The 19,396-nt window shown below is 42.9% G+C and overlaps 1 protein-coding gene across 1 annotated transcript; it reads right to left on the bottom strand.

Annotated features, from left to right (window-relative positions):
• Positions 1–12,903: 12,903 nt before the first annotated feature.
• Positions 12,904–14,060, bottom strand: LOC122054804 (classical arabinogalactan protein 9-like). Its single transcript, XM_042616234.1, has 2 exons — positions 13,668–14,060; positions 12,904–13,134 (listed from the first exon to the last, which is right to left on the bottom strand). The coding sequence occupies exons 1-2, from the start codon at positions 14,058–14,060 to the stop codon at positions 12,904–12,906; spliced, it is 624 nt and encodes a 207-aa protein (XP_042472168.1).
• Positions 14,061–19,396: the final 5,336 nt, after the last annotated feature.

The raw sequence follows: 19,396 nt of genomic DNA, 5'->3' as shown, positions 1-19,396 counted from the left end.
TAAGGTGACGTGGCTTGCCAACTCACTGTTGCCGCACCAAACCGTAGGAGACAAACCGCAGGGGAGCACTGTTGTATATATATATAAAACACTTGTTTCAACTTCATTGTTGTTAATTAATTAATTAGTATTAAATAATGCTATTAATTATAGAATTAAAGAAAATTTGAGTTCTATATATAACCATGTAGTTGCATATAGTAGACTTTCAGATCGATTGAGACAATTGATTGAATTATATCAATCAATTACAATAAGGTATCAATCGATTAATAAACATAATTTTATGTTGTTAAGGCTGATTAAGTAATTTTTATTCAAATTAAGTTCCTAGTATTTTCTTGGGTTTATCTACACAACGTGCTACTAAGTTGAACTATTGTGTCGGGCCAAAGGAATGCACCGTAGGTAGGTTTAATACATTTTGTGATGGTAGACGTATATCTATGCTAAAAGTAATCGACCCAAAGGAAGGTTATTTTTATGCCAATATATACATAATGTAGCTTACAACTATGGAACAAAATATTTTTTTGTTCAAATCATTCACAAAATATGTCGGCCTAAAGGAAGACATATTATGTGGCTGATTAAGGTTGTTGTGAGCTATGGACCAAAATATAACTCATATAAAGTATCATATTATACGCACAATGGGTCGGCCCAAAGGAAAACACATTGTGTGGCCAATTAAAGTTTGAGTTATATTAGATAGTATTGCTAATAAATAATGTGTCGGCCCAAAGAAAGGCACATTATGTTGTACTTGGTATCTTATAAAGAATCTATTTATATGCATTTAAATTTTTTTTATTTACATAATTTTATATTACTTAAATGTTCTTGCTTTAGTTAAATCGTAAAATTAAATAAATTTCTCTCTTTAATTTCAGTGCAATTTGTAACTGCATGCCAACATTAATAATATCTCAATACTAACTAGTTCGAATTTTGCTGAATGGAAAGAACTCTTTTGACGGCATGAGAAAAAAGCCCCTTCTCCCTCATGCGCCTCCTCCCTTTTCTTCCTTTGGGGTTAGGGTTTTCCCTCAATAGAATACCCCAAGATCCTCCTGTTGCACGTGGCATTTCCATACACCCCATATCACAAGCTTCGCCCTTAAGTCTAGTCGAAGGAGATGTGAGTCCAACTAATTAGATTATTGTGTTTGTGACATGATAGAATTGCCAAAGGGTTCTCGGCTGAGCGAATAAGAAGTCTCTAACTGAGAGTGAAGGTTTTTCGAATTTCCAATTGAATCAGGGAAATGCATCTTTAGGCCTATCGTAAGGCGAATGACTTTCAACTAAGTAGTCAAGTATAGATTCTCCGAGCCTATAATAAGGTTATGTCTTCCGACTAAGGAGTCGAGGATAAAATTTTTGAGTCTGTAGTAAGGTCGTGTCTTCCGACTGAGGAGTTAGGGATAAAATTTCTAAGACTATAGTAAGGATGTGTCTTCTGACTAAGGAGTCAGAAATAAAATTTCTAGGCCTATAGTAAGGTAATATGAGCTTGTGTTAAGGCTAATATGCTCCCGACTAACAAGTCAGGAAAAAAGTCTCTAGCTCAAGGCTAGGATATCTGTGCCTATCTAAGGCTAATCATTTCCAACTGAAGAATTAGAAAAATAAACTCTGAGTCTGTCATAAGGCTAAGTATCTTTCGACTAAGGAGTCAAAAAAAAGAAATTGTTGAGCCTATCATAAGACTAATCCAAGCCTATTGTAAGGTGAAGTGGAGAGAGAGTAAGCCCAGTATCTCATTATGCTATATCCGCGACTCCAGTGTTCGCAGGGTCGAGGAGAGAAGCTTATTAATTTATGACTGTGTTTAAGTCAAAAGAGAATAATAAGCTCGATCTCACAACTCTCAAGTACTTGTGGTGTTGGAGAGAAAATAAGTCGATCTACGAATATGTCCAAGTCAGGAGGTAATAATAATTTCAATCTCATGACTCCCGAGTACCGATAGAGTTAGAGAGAGAATAATAAGCTCAATCTCACAACTCCCAAATACTGGTGGAGTCCAAGAGAGATAAGTTGATTCACGACTATATCCGAGTCGAAAGATAATAATAAACTCGATCTCATGACTCCCGAGTATCGATAGAGTCAAATCAAGAAATCTCGCCCCTAATTATGTCTGAATTGGGGGAGTCTAAGCCCTGAAAAATATGTCGGTGATATGATATATGCTCTACCCTTGTGCGAAGGTGATGTTGATATCACAACCAAGAGTATCTCGACCCTGACTATGTCCGAGTAGGGGAACTCGAGGAACTTTGGGCCCTGAAATGGATGTAGGTGATATGATATGCACACCACACTTGTACAAAAGAGAAGTTGATATCACAGTCGGGAGGATCCCGACCCCGACTATATCCGAGTTGGGGGAGTCTGTGCCTTGAAAAGGACATGAACAATACAATATGTGCTTGACCCCTGTGTGAAGGGGAGATTGATATCACAGCCGGGAGGATCTCGACCCCGACTATATTCGAGTCAAGGGAGTTTGGGCCCTGAAAAGGATGCGAACGATACAATATGAACTTGACCCCTGCATGAAGTGAAGGTTGATATCACAGTTGGGAGGATCTCGACCCCAACTATATCCAAGTCAAAAAATCAGGGAGTTTGGGCCCTAAAAAGGACGCGGGTGATACAATATGCGCTTGGCCCTTGTGCGAAGGGGAGGTTTATATCATAACTAGGAGGATCTTGATCCCAACTATGTTTGAGTTGGGAGAGTCTGGACCTTGAAAAGGAAGCGGGCGATACGATATGCACTCGACCCTTATGCGAAGGGGAGGTTTATATCGTACTCAGGAGGATCTCGACCATGACTATGTCTGAGTCGAGGGAATCTGGGACCTTAAAAGGACGCAACTGATACGATATATGCTTGACCCTTGTGTGAAGTGATGGTTGATATCATAATTGAAAGGATCTCAACCCTGACTATGTCTGAGTCAGGGAGTCTAGGCCCTGAAAAGGGCGCTAGCGATATGATAAGCACTCGACCCTTGCGTAAAGGGGAGATTTATATTGCAACTGGGAGGATCTCAATCCTGATTATGTTTGAGTCAGGGGAGTTTGAACCCTAAAAAGGACGCGGGTGATATGCATTTGACCCTTGTATGAAGGGATGGCCGATATCATAACCAAGAGGATCTTAACCCCAATTATGTTATAGTCGGGGGAGTCTGGGTCCTGAAAAGGACGCATGTAATATGATATGTGCTCAGCCCTTACACGAAAGGGAGGTGAGGTTGATATCATAGTCGGGTGGAACTCAACCCCAACTATGTCCGAATCATGGGACTTTGGGCTCTGAAAAGGACACGAACGATCTGATATGCGCTCAACCCTTATGCTAAGGGGAGGTTGATATTGTAGCCAGGAGGATTTTGAACCTGACTATTCCGAGTTGGGGGAGTCTAGGCTCTGAAAAGGTTGTAGATGATATGATATGCTCTCGATCCTTGTGAGAAGGGGAGGTTGATATTGAAGCTGGGAAGATCTGGACATTGACCATCCAAGTCGGGGAAGTCCGGGCCCTGAATAGAACATTTGTAATAAAGATCGCTAATCCGAGAGCATGAGAAATAGTTGGCAGCCTCGATGAAATATCTTCAAGTAAAATTGCAAGGAAATATTGCAATTCATATTCAAAATATAGAACTAAATTCACTCAAACCTGAGGTGTAGTTGTCACGCCCCGGGGGAGTCCTGCCAGAGAAAATTTTGACAGCATCTCCCCTGTACGGGTGAATATCTGGGACCTAACTACATAGCCCTCAGGGCTCACAATCATCAACCAACACGACTGGAATATATACCATACAATAATAAAAAAATCCACGCAATTAATAATAAATCAACCTCCGGCTGACTACACAGACACGTAGTTTATAATAATACCTACTCCACTACAATGAGGAAAAACTCAACACAACAGAAAACCTTCACAGCAGAAAACATGGGCATCATACCCGAAGCACGATATAAAAATCCATAAGTACAAGAACTACACATCATAAGTATGTAGACATAACAAAGTAAGGAAACAAAGAAAGTCCAACACTAGAAAGTCATCTCGACACCTAGTGGGGGACTAGCAACTGGAACCTCCTGACAACTTCAACCTGAAATAGAAAATAAAGCAACGGTGTGAGTCCAACAACTTAGCGGGTATCAAACTGACATGCATAGTAAAATATCAAAAGAGATAAGTCAAAGGTGCCCGCCTTAAAAATGGAGATCGTATCAGATAGATACCGCGTTGAGACGCTCATTTTGAATCAAAGTCCTATAACAACATGCACATAAATTTTAGCTAATTTCAAATGTAACTAGCTAAACTAAATCCTAATCCCATTAGGAACCTCAATTTGGATTGTCCTAAACAATCCAACCAAATTAGCTAACCCAAATTAGATCTATCATACTTATTTATCAATTCCTCTGTAAACAATAACCACAAAACATCAACACATCCAACATCAACATCTGGGTTGATTGCTAAATCTAATCTCATACTTAATGTAATAAATCCATCGCACAACTTACCCAATTCTGAAGCCTCATCCGATGATCCACAGCCGGAGACAACTTGCTGCTAGAACAAAGTGGCTGGTCCTAGGAGAAGTTGCTGCCGGAAACCATGGACAGAGCCACCTAAGCTTGTGCCGGCAGCTTTCTCTCTGCCGGAGACCTAATAGAAAGCGGCTGTTGATATATAAGTGAAGACAAAACTGGCGATAGATGGCATGACGAGGATAGCATTGCACAGAGGGTGATGTGATTAGAAGAGGGCAGTGGATCCAAGCTAGGGCACGCAGGACGAGTGGTCGATCGGTGGAGATAGAGGAGGAGAGGGTCGACGTCAAGTGATCGGGTGATCTAGGGCTAAGCCTTGAGTGTCCACCTAAAGGAGGAAGATGGTGGCCGGAGAGGGTGGCGGCAGTGGTGTCGATGTTGAGCGATGTGTAGGGGGAGTCGTCACTAATCGTGGCGGATGAGAGGAAGAAAATCTGGAGAAATGGTAGGGGTCGGCGTTATTTGGAGAAGAGGAAGGGAGGCGTCAGGTTAGGGAAGTCAAGGAGCTCGGGGAAGAGGAAGCGCTCCACGCCGCGAGAGGGAGAGGCAACGTCGGGTTGGGGAGGAGAGGAAGGAAGGGTGCTCAGTGCAAATAAGGGAGAGGAGATCGAGAGGAAGGAGATAAAAAGAATAAAAAAATAATTTTCAAGAAATTAAACTTAGTTGTTTTTCATTAAACCCTAGGTTCAATTCCTCAATCAACTCTATTTTGGGTAATCCAAACAAACTTTTCCCAAGCGTATAAATTCATCCCCTTAAACTCATCATACAAGCTCTGAAAAATGCTCAAAATTTTTTTAAAAATTCCTAAAAATTCCAATAAAATTATTTCGTCAAATAACCTTATTATTAAATTATTAGTTGGGTGTCGTATTTTACATTCTCCCCCAATAATAAAAATTTGATTCCAAAATTTTCGTTATTTACCATCAGCAAGTACTAAAAATAGATAGATAGTATAAATGCTGAACGGAAATTAACCCACATACCTCATGTAAAAAGATGGGGGGTATCGAGCTCAGATCGTATCCTCGAGCTCCCAAGTAACCTCATCGTCAGAATGATGCTGCTATCCAATTTTAATCAGTCAGATAATCTTGTTTCGCAGCTGACGCTCTTTGTGGTCCAGAATCTGTACCGGAACCTCCTCATAGACAACGTCAGGATGAATGAGAACTGATATATCTGACAGAATATGTGCTGGGTCGGGTACATATCTCCTCAGCATGGACATATGAAATACATCGTGAATGCATGCTAGAGACGGTGGTAACGCCAGACAGTAAGCTACCGCTCCAATCCTCTCCAAGATCTGGAAAGGCCCAATGTATCATGGAACTAGTTTACCTCGGAGACCAAATCTCTTCACTCCTTTCGTGGGTGAGACTCTCAAAAATACATGGTCGCCAGTAGAGAATTCTAGGGGTCCACGTCTCTGATCAGCATAACTCTTTTGACAGTCCTGCGCCTCGGACATTCTCCGTCTGATAGTGTGGACCAACTCTGCCTCCTGTTGAGCTTTCTGAGGTCCTAGCAGCTAGACCTCCCCAACCTCCTCCCATAGGGTGGGTGTCCGACAAGGCCTACCAAACAACGCTTCTAAAGGTGCTATTTAGATAGTCGAATGATAGCTGTTGCTGTAGGCAAACTCTACTAATGGTAGGTGATCCTCCCAACTGCCTCTGAAATCTATAACACAAAACCTCAGCAAGTCCTCTAATGTCTGGATGGTCCGCTCTAACTGTCCATCTGTCTGCAGATGGAATGCTGTACTAAAACAGAGCTGTGTGCCCAACGCCTACTGCAGACTCTGCCAGAACCGGGACGTGAACCTTGGGTCTCTATCCGATATAATGCTCAAAGGAACACCATGCAATCTGATGATCTCTCGACAATACAGCTCTGCCAATCGATCTAGCGAATCGGTCTTCTGGATTTCTAAGAAGTGTGCAGATTTGGTTAATTGATCAACGATTACCCAAATCACGTCATGGCCTCGTCGTGTCCTTGGGAATCCCACCACAAAATTCATGGTGATGTGCTCTCATTTCCACTCCGGAATAGGAATCCTCTGAAGTAATCTGGTAGGTCTCTGGTGCTCCACCTTCACCTGCTGATAGACTAGACATCTAGCTACAAACTTCATGATGTCTTTCTTCATGTCGTTCCACCAATAGGAACGTCTCAAATCTCGATACATGTGGATTCCGCCTGGGTGGATCCCAAATCGAGAGAGATGAGACTGAGGTACGCATAACCTACCTCAGAAATAAATAATGCCCTCTGTAACGACCCGACCCTTTGGCCTCTTGGGCGGCCCTTGCGGCGGCCCACTGGTGGCCCTTATGTCGTCGGCCCATTTGGTGACCTCTCATGTCGTCGAAAGACGACCCTTTGGCCGTGCCGTTACTCACTAGGACTTTCCACCCCTGGCCAGTGGATTTTTGCCTCCCCCAGGATTCGAACTCTAAACCTCCAGGCTTAAGTATTAGAGTTTATGAATCCTGGTAACCAAGTGAGATGTATCTCTGGTGAGATTCATAAACTCTAATACTAAGCCCGGAGGTTTAGAGTTCGAATCCGAGGCAACTGGAAAGTCCTAGTGAGTGAGTCGACGACATAAGAGGTCACCAAATGGGCCAACGACCCTTTGGCCTCTGGGCGGCCCTTGTGGCGGCCCAACTAACCTCTCATGTCGTCGACCGACGACCCTTTGGCCGTGTCGTTACTCACTAGGACTTTCCACCCCTGGCAGTGGATTTTTGCCTCCCCCAGGATTCGAACTCTAAACCTCCAGGCTTAAGTATTAGAGTTTATGAATCCTGGTAACCAAGTGAGATGATCTCACTTGGTTACCAGGATTCATAAACTCTAATACTTAAGCCTGGAGGTTTAGAGTTCGAATCCTGGGGGAGGCAAAAATCCACTGCCAGGGGTGGAAAGTCCTAGTGAGTAACGGCACGGCCAAGGGTCGTCGGTCGATGAGAGGTCGCCAAATGGGCCGACGGTCGACGACCCGAGGGTCGCCAAATGGGCCGCCAAATGGGCCAAGAGGGCCGGGTCGTTACAATAAAAAGGCGCCTTTTTATTGTAACGACCCGACCCTCTTGGCCCATTTGGCGGCCCATTTGGCGACCTCTCATGTCGTCGACCGTCGACCCTTATGTCGTCGGCCCATTTGACGACCTCTAATGTCGTCGACCGACGACCCTTGGCCGTGTCGTTACTCACTAGGTCTTTCCACCCCTTGTTCATCTCACTTGGTTACCAGGATTCATAAAACTCTAATACTTAAGCCTGGAGGTTTAGAGTTCGAATCCTAGGGGAGGCAAAAATCCACTGGCCAGGGGTGGAAAGTCCTAGTGAGTAATGGCACGGCCAAAGGGTCGTCGGTCGACGACATGAGAGGTCGCCAAATGGGCCGACGACATAAGGGCCACCAGTGGGCCGCCGCAAGGGCCGCCCAAGAGGCCAAAGGGTCGGGTCGTTACACCCTCATCATCTCGGGTGAACTCGGTCTACTACCTGGAAGCTATCTGGCTGACAATGAACTATAAGCGATGATCACCGGCCTAGGCCTCTCGGATCCTCATCCTGATCGATAACTAAGCAACCATGGTAACCAGAATACCTTTCTCTATCTGTCCCTGCTCCTCAAGGCCTAAATCAATGAAACCCTAAATCAAGTCTGTGACCACAACTCGGTGGCAAGCTAAAGTCCCTCTGGACTTCCGGCTAAGTGCATCGACAACCACATTAGCTTTACCCTAATGGCAGCTAATGGTACAGTCATAATCTTTCAAGAACTCCATCCATCTCCTCTATCGGAGATTGAGTTCCTTCTGAGTGAAAAGATATTTGAGACTCTTATGATCAGTGAGAATCTCAAATGTAATATCATAAAGATGATGTCGCCAAATTTTCAAAGAAAATATAATAGCGGTCAACTCCAGATCATGTACTAGGTAGTTCTTCTCATGCTCCTTCAACTAACGAGAAGCATAGGAGATTACCCTGCCATGCTACATCAAAACAGCGCCCAAACCCTATAGAGAAGCGTCGGTGTAGAGCACGAATCCGTCCTCTCCAGAAGGCAAAACCAAAATTGGTGCTGACACTAATCTACGCTTCAGCTCATGGAAGTTGGTCTCACAGGCTTCTGACCATGTGAACTTCATGGATTTCCTGGTCAGGCATATCAACGGCATAGAAATAAGAGAGAAACCCTCAACGAATCATTTGTAATATCCGGCCAATCCCAAGAAACTGCAGATCTCTTGAACTGATTTCGGTTGCTCTCAGTTGGTGATAGCCTCGATCTTATGAGAGTCTACGGAAATACCTCGGCTAGAAACCACGTGTCCCAGAAACTCGACTAAGGATAGCCAGAAAGCACACTTGTTGAATTTCACATATAGACGATGTTGTCGAAGAGTCTCCAAGACTATGCGAAGATGTTATGCATGCTCCTTCTCGGAACCCGAGTAGATCAGAATATCATCGATGAAAATGATAACGAACTGATCTAGATACTCCAGAAAGACATGGTTCATCAAATCTATAAATACCGCTGGAGCATTGATTATGACCCAATTTTGTTGTGAATTGGGTATCAAACAATGAAGTACCAAACTCCTCCTATGCTAATGTAGCATAGGAATGACTCGGGTCGTCCGCCAACGAAAGCAAGGATAGGATAGTAAACTTAGGATCGTATGTTATTTCTATTTTTTTGAAGTTTTCAATATGGAAAAGGGGGTTTGGATTTTAATTCTAAACCTAACAAATTAAAAGCAAGACAAGTAAAAAATTACTCTAATGCGGAATGAAATCTAACTAAGTGTCCACAATTAATCCACAACGCATTGTGACTCTACACTATGGGTTAATCATCAACACGATTAAACTAAGAAATGAAATAGAAAAGCATTAAATAAAACCTAATCTAATAAATGAAAGACAATGCAAGTAAAGAAAACTATGTCTATTCTAACTAACCATTGAAGATTTTCCTACATCGCATTGTCACACTACGATACAAGATTATTTATCAATGGGCATAACATGAAGTGAAGCATTAATGAAACTAAGAATGTAATGAAGGTTAAAGCATGTAATGAAAGTCTAAACTAATCTATCCTAATTGCATTCAATCAAAACTAGAACTTAATGAAATTTAAAGAACAAAACAAAACAAGAATTAAACAAACTAAAATGCATCAAATTAAACCTAACTCTTGGTTGAAGCAATTCATCGAACACGTTGTAGACGTGAATCTAATTAAGCATACTACGTGCAATTCAAACATAGAAAATCAAGTTCACTACAAGCATTCAATAAAAAGCATCAACACAAGTAAACATAAGCAATGAACATAAAATAAACTAAAAATTCCAACCACAATTCACACATCCACTTCCAATTACCAACAACTATCCTCGTTGTCACACGAAGACCCGGCGATCGAACCCCGAAGCTGGTGAACAGTAGCTCACTGCCAGAATGCTGCACGCTTCTACGACGATGATGGGATGAACGAATCTTCCACCAAAGAACCCCCTCGGATGGAAGTTGACTGGAAATACATATGGAACCACCACCGCTCACCTCCTTGCTGTGCCACTTGAACCCCAGGTGGTGAAGCTGCCAGGAAGAAGCTGGACGGTGGAGATCACACCGGAGAACCCCCTCCAGCGAGGTGAAGATGGTCGGAGCTCACTGCCGCCTCTGCCTCTTGAACCTCTACTTTGCAACTACTGTGGCAGAAATTCGACGAAGAAAGGGAAGAAGAGTAGACACCGGAGAGGCCTCTCTGGTGAGTTGAGCTTGATTCGGAGTCGTCGCCGAAGGTTGCTGCCCCCTGCCATGTTTGCTTCTATCACTTGCTGCTGGAAATTGAGAAGGAGAAGAATGGATTGTGGATGGCCGGTCGGTGGTAGTAAAGGTAAGGGAAAAGCCACTGGCCGGAGAAAGAAAGAGAAAGAGAGAGGAAGAAGAGAGGTGAGGTGAGGGAGGTGCAAGCCCTAGCTCGAGGGAGAGAGTCACGCGGAAGAAATTGCGTGATCAGAAGAAGGATTCGGCACTGTGCCGTGCGGGTGAGAAAGAGGGCTAAGTTTCTTAATGGATTTCAGTTTTCGGGTTTGGGTTAATGAGAAGAACCGGATCCAATAAGAGAAGTGGAATTGGGCTTTTAGAATTGGGCTTGAAGAATGGGTTTGAAGAGTAGGCTTTTGGAGTTAAATTGTTGGCTTAAATTGGTCTCTTCTCTTGATCCAAATTGGAGATAAATTGGACTTGGATGAGGATGATCTCTATGGACGGTCCAAATCTCTTTAAATCAGGATGAAGGGCTGGATCACTTGATCTGATTGAAGGGGCAGAATCTCACTAGATCTTGATCAATGGTCCATATTAATTCAACTTGATCTCCTCCATTTGACCTCCAAATTAAGCCTAATTTGATCCGGCTCGACCCTAATCCATGGCTCTTTGAATTTCCTACAAAACCACATAAAAATAAAAATATGAAATTAAATTTCACAATTTGTAGGAAACTTACAATTAAGCCCAAAAATAGATTCTCCTCACAAAATGTAATATAACCATAAAATTAAACATGTGAGAAGGTAAAAATGGCAATAATAAGAGCCAAAATAATGCACAAAAATGCTAGTTATCAACTCCCCCACACTTATTATTGCTCGTCTCGAGCATGTAAATAAAATAAGAAAATAACTAAAATGCATTCCCTTAGCAATTCTTAATCAAGCTTAGAAAATAGTGAAAAGAGAGTTACCTAGGATTGTCCAATTCAAATGACTAAAGCATTCATGGATTCAATTCATACACTAATTAGCAAGCATGATAACTTCAATCCATAATGAATAAACTGAGAATGATAATAAAATAACCTTACAAGGCAAGTAATGGTGGCTCTCCTCTCATATACATGTAATAGTGAAGCTCACTCAAGCTACTCATGAGTAATGCACTACCATAAGCTTGGTTTTCTTCTACTCTCCACCACTATATACATAAGAGTGCACAATAAAATAATAAAGGCATTATTTGTGTAAGAAAAACATGAATCAAGAAAATGATAGTGTAAGAAAGATTAAGCAAAGTAATGGTGGAAGACACGGATATATTGGAATGTTACATAGATGAGTACAAGTAAACAATGCCCAAAAAGTATCTCATCCAACTTCCAAGCTAGCTCTAAAAACTCAATAAAAATATGAACAATCTCTACGATAGCTTTTCAATAAACATTCACTCATGATCTACAATAAAATCCAAATCTTGCTACCATAAAGATTGTTACTCACAAAAAATTCTATCACCTTTCATCAATACAATAAAAAATGTGAACAACTCCTACTCTAGCATGTCACACTAAAAATCTACACATGATATACAATAATATCTCAATATCGCTAAAGTAAAAATTGTCACTCACAAAAATTCTACCACAAATGAATAAAAATGACACAACATGTCAAAATATTTATTTTTTTCTCTCTTGTTTTTTTTCTATTTTTTTTCTTTGTTGCTTTTTTTTTTTCATTTGCTGCTTTTTTTTCCTATTATGATTTCACTTTTTTTTTGTTTTGTTTTTTTCAATAGAAAATGCATAAAATCGTACCATAGAAAACGGATCTGTCAGCCCACTGTGCATCCTCTCTGGTAACCGCGTGAATTCATCCAGTCTCTAGCAGGGGTGGAGGTGGTAGCAGTGCTAGAGGTTATTACACCTGAGCCGGAGTTTGAGCCTGCCACTGAGGCGATGCTGGATACTGAGCCAGAGATGGATATGAGGGATGTGAATGATGCTGAACCGGTGGTCGGGGCTGTGACTGGTACTAAACTAGTGACTATGGCTATAGCTGATACTAGAATTGTGGCCGAGGCTGCGACTGATACTGAGCCAGTGGCTGGGTTGCAGCTGATACTGCACCAGTGGCTGAGGCTGCGACTAATACTAAGGTCCCGAAATAGAACCCTGTGATACTGTGTGAGCACTGGAGTGCTCCTGTCCATGCATGCCATATGCAGCTACTGCCGGAGGGAATGCCCTTTGTGGACGATGCGAAGATTGGGCTTTCTACCCCCCTTGCTGAGTCCCAATCTAATTGAACTGTCCTCCCTGAATAGAAACCCCGGAAACCACATGTTGAGCCTTCAGTGAGCAATCTTGGCTCATGTGCCCAGGCAGTTTGTAATAATAAAAAACTGACTGTCCCAGGGAGCAGGCTGATGTGATGTGATCTCTGGATCCACATCGGGTGCAGTGCATGTCACTAGAGGACTATTTCCGGTTTTGCTGAGATGACCGAAAACGTCCTAAGGAAGTCCGCCTTGATTTCTGAGGTCGGCCAGATGCCCCAGAAGTACCCTGACCCGACTGATTGTGACCACCCTGCTGTTGTCTGGTAGCCTGTGGCTGCTGGGTCTGTCCTGAAGTCCGATCTATCTGCTTCCTTTTCTTGTTCGTATTCACTCTCTGTTGAGCCACCTCGATCATAAGAGCTCTATCCAATGCCTTTATATAAGATGAATTACCAAAACTCACAATCTTTACTTAAAGATGTCCATCCAGTCATTGGACAAACTGAAGCATATGAGACTTGTCCTCAGCAACTAACTCTGGACAAAATCTAGCCAACTGATTAAATTTGGCATTATATTCTGTCACCGTGCTGTTGTTCTACTGAAGATTCAGAAAATCCTAATGGCGTGCCAACTGATACGACCGTGGAAAGTACCGGCTCTCAAAAGCCTATCTGAATCTCACCCAAGTGATGTGTTGCTTGCCTATGATCGAGTGCTGCGTATCCCACCAGATGTCAGCCTCATCCCGTAAATGGTAAGCAACCAGCTCTGCCTTCTCCCACTCAGAGCAAGCCATATAGAAGAAAGTCCGCTCCAGTGTCTCTATCCAAGACTGAGCCACGCTCAGATCGGTCTCTTCGTGGAATAGCGTGAATTGGCTTTTCATCGACTCTGCCAAAGCTAGGATCCGAGCTCGTGCCGCAACCATATTAGTAGGGTGAGTAGGGATCACCGCAGGAATTGGTGGAACCACTGGAACTGGTATTACAAGTGGTACCGCTGGATAGGCCAGGGTAGGTGCCTCTGGTGCTGCTGCATAAGCGGGGGCAAGTACCGTAGGTGGCACTGCAGGGTCAATATAGGCAAGAGCGACTGGAGGTGTGGTAGGTGTAACCGATGCTACTGGTACGAGTGTCGGGTATGCAGTAGTAGACATTGCTGGAGGAGGTGTTGGATACACCGTAGGCATGGCTGGAGGAGGTACCGGATACACCGTAGCAGACACAGGTGGCGGTGGTGTTGGGTACGCAGTAGGCGCAACTCGAGGTGGTGTCGGGTACACAGGTGATATTGCTGGTGGTATAGTGAATACTATAGGGGTGGGTAACTCTGGAGAAGGGACCATCGGAATCTGAGAGCTTGACGCACCCGTAGTACCATGAGGAGTTTGTCCCTAACCGACATACTCTATCCCAACAGACCTCTTTGGCGATTTCGTCGCCAGAGATTTCAACGCCCTCTTGCGTGACCGTCCTGCACCACGTCTCAGCACGGGAACACGTGTACTTCACCTCATATATGTTATTTTATTACCCAAGTATTAATACAAGTACTAAAATTATAAATTTAATCATCATACCTATTTGTTGTCTGGAGATGTTCCATCGCTGCCAAGTCCACAATTATGACCTTTCCTTGATGAGGTCAAATAATACCTCGAAATTTTGAAACAAGAAAAATCAACGGAAATCCGTATAAATCCAAAAATACCCAGATTAACTCGCAAAACCATGCTCTGATACCAAATAAATTGCCACGCCCCCGGGGAGTTCCTGCCAGAGAAAATTTTGACAACATCTCCCCTATACGAGTGTTAATCTGGGACCTAACTGTTGGAGCAATCCCAACGGTCCGCGGGACCATGTGTTTTGGTGTTTGGGCAAAGGGTTTAAGTTAGGATTACCCTGGTTATTTGATATGTGTACTTGAGTTGTGCAGGACTGCGGTGACACATGTGACTCAGGTTGACGGCTTCTGGTCCGGTGAAGGATGGAGCATCCGAGGGACCGTGGACAAGGCAGCGAGGACAAGGGCCGAGGGAAGAGACTTCGAGGCATACGCGAAGGATGACATTGGAGACAAGCCGTGGGCTTGGATGCATCCGAGGGACGAGAGCCAAAGGAAGTAGGCTTGAAGGCAAGAGGTCAAAGCTGCAAAGAAAGCGTCAAATGAGTCATAAGGGTGAGGGTACGAGTGCATGAGAGATTGTACTCGGAGTAAAATCCTAGTTTTAGGGTTTTACTGTAGCGCACTGTAGCAATCGACTCGTGATGGATCAGTCGACTGATGTACTGTAGCAGAGCCATTGAGAGAGCCGTTGGGCTGGCACCAGTCGACTGGTGCAAGGACCATTCGACTGGTTACGGGTAAATCATGTTAGTTAGAGCCCTAGAGCCAATCATTTGATGATTGTATGGACTCATGTATATCATATTCTTATATTAATAAAGGCAATAGTTTGGTTATTATGCTTATTTGTTTTAGTGCCAAATAAACTAAGTATAGTAACGTCCTTGAGTAGAGCGTTCTTACCTATATCAATCGATTGGTTGAATCGATAGTGAGATGATATAGGGAACACTACTCTTAATCATTCCTAGTCGAGTATTAACATTCAGGGACGATGTTAATGCAATAAGACTAGCATGTAGGTCAACTCGATGACTTGATCTCACAAGTCATGGATATGGAGATATCAAGTTGACACATGGGTATATATTGGAGAATGTATACTGAATGACCCGCCATGAGAAAGTATCATGGATCGTTATATGAGTGTCATATACTTTCTCATGTGGCTATTAGTATGACTATTAGTCCTTAGACCTGAAGTCACCATGGATCCCTACATAAGGAGTTATGTACTTTGGTTTCGTCAAACGTCACCCGTAACTGGGTGGACTATAAAGGCGATTACTGGGTATATAACGAATTATGCAGAGGGATGTGAGTGATGTAGATGGGATCTATCCCTCCCATATGCCGGGAGCGACATCGCTATTCTTGATAGAGTGAGACCACTAAGTGCATGGCCATGCCCAAATGAGTCAACATTAGATGTTGAGCTCATTGATCGAGTGCGTCTACTTGAAGTTCAAGATTTAGATTTATTAGAGGATGACACGGTCTATGCCTCACATTGATCAATCTAGATGTCTAGGATAGAAGGACAATGTCACATATTGTGAGGAGTCACAATTAGTAGTCACAAGGTGATGTTGGATCTCAACATTTCTTGTAACTTGGGTAGCAATGATGTATTGCTAGATGCCGCTCATTGCTTATGTTTCTAAAAGAGTTTAGAAACATTGCCAACGTTACAAGAACCTATTGGGTCACACACAAAGAACATGTAGATGGAGATTAGGTTCATATGATGAACCAATAGGATTAGGTTCATATGATGAACCAAAGATTGGATTCGAATTAGACTTATTGAGTTAGACTCAATTAGATTCAATTGTTGAATGAGTCTAATTTACATTTGATTTATTGAGTCAATTTATATTAATGAATTGAGATTCATTAAATTAAAATTGACTTGAATCAAAGCTTGGATTTAACTCAACAAGGAAGAGATTGGGTCAAGTTTGACTTGACCAAATTGGAAGTTGAAACATCAAGTTTGACTTGATGCATTGCCACATCATGTAGGTTGACTCATCCTACATGGCATGACACATAGTTGCCACATCACCTCCACCTCATGAGGTGTGCCACCTCATTGGAGGTTACACTCTCCTTTCTTTAATGTGGCCGGCCACATTAATGAGAGGAGTTATGTGGCCGGCCACACTTAATGGTGTGGAGTTTTTTCATTTGTGTGTATTGATGTGGTTTGATTGTATCATCTTCCTTCTTGCTTCCTCTCTCCATGGCTGATGGTTGCCGTTCACTTCATTGGGAGGAGAGGTGTGAGTTAAGTCCAAGACAATAAGAGAGTGTGAAGGTCACAAAGGAGAAGACTACTAGAGCAGTGGTGAGATTCTTCTTGTTTTCTCTTCTTTTCTCTTCTTTCCAATCCCATCCGAGAGCATCTAGAGAGTGCTAGCACACTTGTGGTGCTCTCTCTTCCATCCTTGAGAGTTAGAGAACCCTCCTTGTTCGTGTGGATACCGAGAGAGAATTGTCTACGTTGACAATCTTGAGATCCGACGATTTTGGACCTTGTGGATTGCGAAAGGCACGCTACAAGGGTAAACACTTTTTCTCGTAGATCTAAGTAGTAGATCGGTTTTTGAACTCATACAAGAAATAGTTTTTCGAATTTTGTATATGAATCTTTGCACGGATCTACGGCTTTGGGTCCTTCGGGGTTTCCGCGACGCGGAAAAGCCCAACAGTGGTATCAGAGCCACGTGCAAAGACTTGTACGAGTTAGTTTTTGGTTTTTGGAAAACAAAAACTTCTGTGATTTTCTGTAAAAATTCAATTTTTATGTTTTTATGGGTAATTTTTCCTTATAGGCGAAGCACAAGTGTCTCGGCACTTGTAGGCTTCGGCTATCGGGAAGAATTTTCCCAAACGGCTTCGTTTCGACCCAAAATCTTTTGGGACAGCGGACTCGGGTGCCTTTAGATCACAACGGAGCAACTCACGATGGTTAGATCGTGGGTAGGGGTGTTGCCCCTAACCCCGCAAGGGGATTTGCTCCGCGATCGCACCCAAAATCGCTAAAAACGAACCCGTCGGGAAGATTTTTCCGAAACGGTAATGTCTCGGCCCAAATCGTTTTGGGACAGCGGGTTTGGGCACTGTTGGATCGCAATGGGACCCTTGCGATGGTTAGATCGCGGGTAGGGGCGCTGCCCCTGGCCCCGCAAGGGGATCCGTTCCGCGATTGCGCCCGAAACCGCTAACCGAGACCGCCGGGAAATTTTACTTGTAAAATTGTAAAAAAAAATTATTTTTAAAATTACAGAAAATAAGAAAATATATAATTTTGAATTATATATTAATTTTGTGATAGTCATGGCCCAAAACCCAATATGATTGGTTGTGTTGTAATTCATAATACGGCCTGCGTGCCGTGTTGTATTTATTTTATTATTCGCGACCTGCGCGTCGTGCCTCGTCTTTTATTCTTGTTGTAAATTAGATTTAGACTCGAATGTAACTCGAGTTTCAAATTGTAATGTACAAATTGGAGCGGTGGAGGGTCCACACGAGACGGAGTTCCGAGGCGGGCACGAGCAACACAAGGTGGTCAAAGGGAGGAGCTTGGAGAAGCTGTTGACCCTAGGTTGACCATTCGATCTTCTCATTGGCTTGAGAAGATCGTAGTAGGGCCATGACTAAATCACAAATAGATTAATTAATTAATTATTATGTATCTGATGCATGTTTAATAGTTAATTAATTAATTAGTGCCTTAACGATTAGATTAGATCTAAGTCGTGCACATGATGCACCCTTGCGATTAGATTAGATCTAAGTCGTGCACAAGATGCATCCTTCTCGATTAGATTAGATCTAGATCGAACCAACTCTAAATGCCTAACCGTGCCGTGATACCTATCACTACCTCGATCACATGTATTGTTGAATCTGCCAAAGCAGAGCAATACATATTATCTTGGTAGAGTACGGAGGGACAATCTTGGTCCCGCCTATCAACGCATGGGTGAATACAAACTCAATTAGATTGATTATTCCTAGTTACTCGGTTGGATCGAGTCAACTATAGGCATTATTCCAATGGTTGGAAAAGATAGGTCAAAATCACATCTATATTAACTCTCGGGCGTATTAGCCGAAGCTAACTCGAGTTTTAATATAAATGCGGATATTGATTCTATAAACAAGAGTTGCATAGAGATGTAATTGGTAATCGTTACCTACCGATCATACTAAGCCTTGGGCGTATTAGCCAAAGCTAACTCAAGGGTTAGTATGATGTGGATCTTGTCCCACAAGAATTATAGAATTCAGTGGGAGCATCATTTAATTAAAAGCCTAATTAAATGATTTTTAAAGAATATGATATTTATTTCTGCAAATTTTTGTTGTAGATAACCATGACGTCAAATACGAACACTTTCTCCCTGCGTTCTGTCCTTGAGAAGGACAAGCTCAACGGAGCGAATTTCCTGGACTGGTACAGGAACTTGAGAATAGTTCTCACCCAGGAGCGTAAGCTGTACGTTCTGGAGCAGCCCATTCCGGAGGCTCCTCCTGCCAATGCCCCGCGAGCCGACAAAGATGCTTATAAGAAGCATCAAGACGACGCATTAGATGTGTCCTGTCTAATGCTCGCGACCATGAACTCAGAGCTTCAGAAGCAACATGAGTTGATGGGCGCTTACGATATGGTTGAGCATCTTCGCCAACTATATCAGGGACAAGCGAGGCATGAGAGATTTGAGATCTCGAAGGCACTGTTTCAGTGCAAGATGTCAGACGGGGCTCCTGTAGGTCCTTATGTACTCAAGATGATTGGGTACATAGAGAACCTACAAAGACTGGGGTTCCCACTTGGCCAAGAGCTGGCCACTGACTTGATCTTGCAGTCCTTGCTGGATAGCTATAGTCAATTCGTTCTCAACTATAACATGAACGAGATTGACAAGCCACTGCCGAGCTACTTAGTATGTTACGAACTACTGAGATTAACCTTAAGAAGGTTAAGCCCATTCTGATGGTCCAGAAGCATAAGGGCAAAGGCAAGCCCAAAGATAAGGG

Source organism: Zingiber officinale, chromosome 3B (genome assembly GCF_018446385.1).
Source record: "Zingiber officinale cultivar Zhangliang chromosome 3B, Zo_v1.1, whole genome shotgun sequence".
Lineage (NCBI taxonomy): Eukaryota > Viridiplantae > Streptophyta > Magnoliopsida > Zingiberales > Zingiberaceae > Zingiber > Zingiber officinale.
Note: the sequence above shows the minus strand (reverse complement) of the source record. Positions and strands in the feature narration are given on the sequence as shown.

Excerpts from the sequence above, each read along its gene's own strand:
- LOC122054804 (XM_042616234.1), bottom strand. The coding sequence starts at position 14,060 with ATGGTCCCTTCTCCAGAGTTACCCACCCCTATAGTATTCACTATACCA. Across the intron at positions 13,135-13,667 it reads TGGTTCCACCAATTCCTGCG|AGCTCTTATGATCGAGGTGG; the intron begins GTGATCCCTACT and ends GGCATTGGATAG.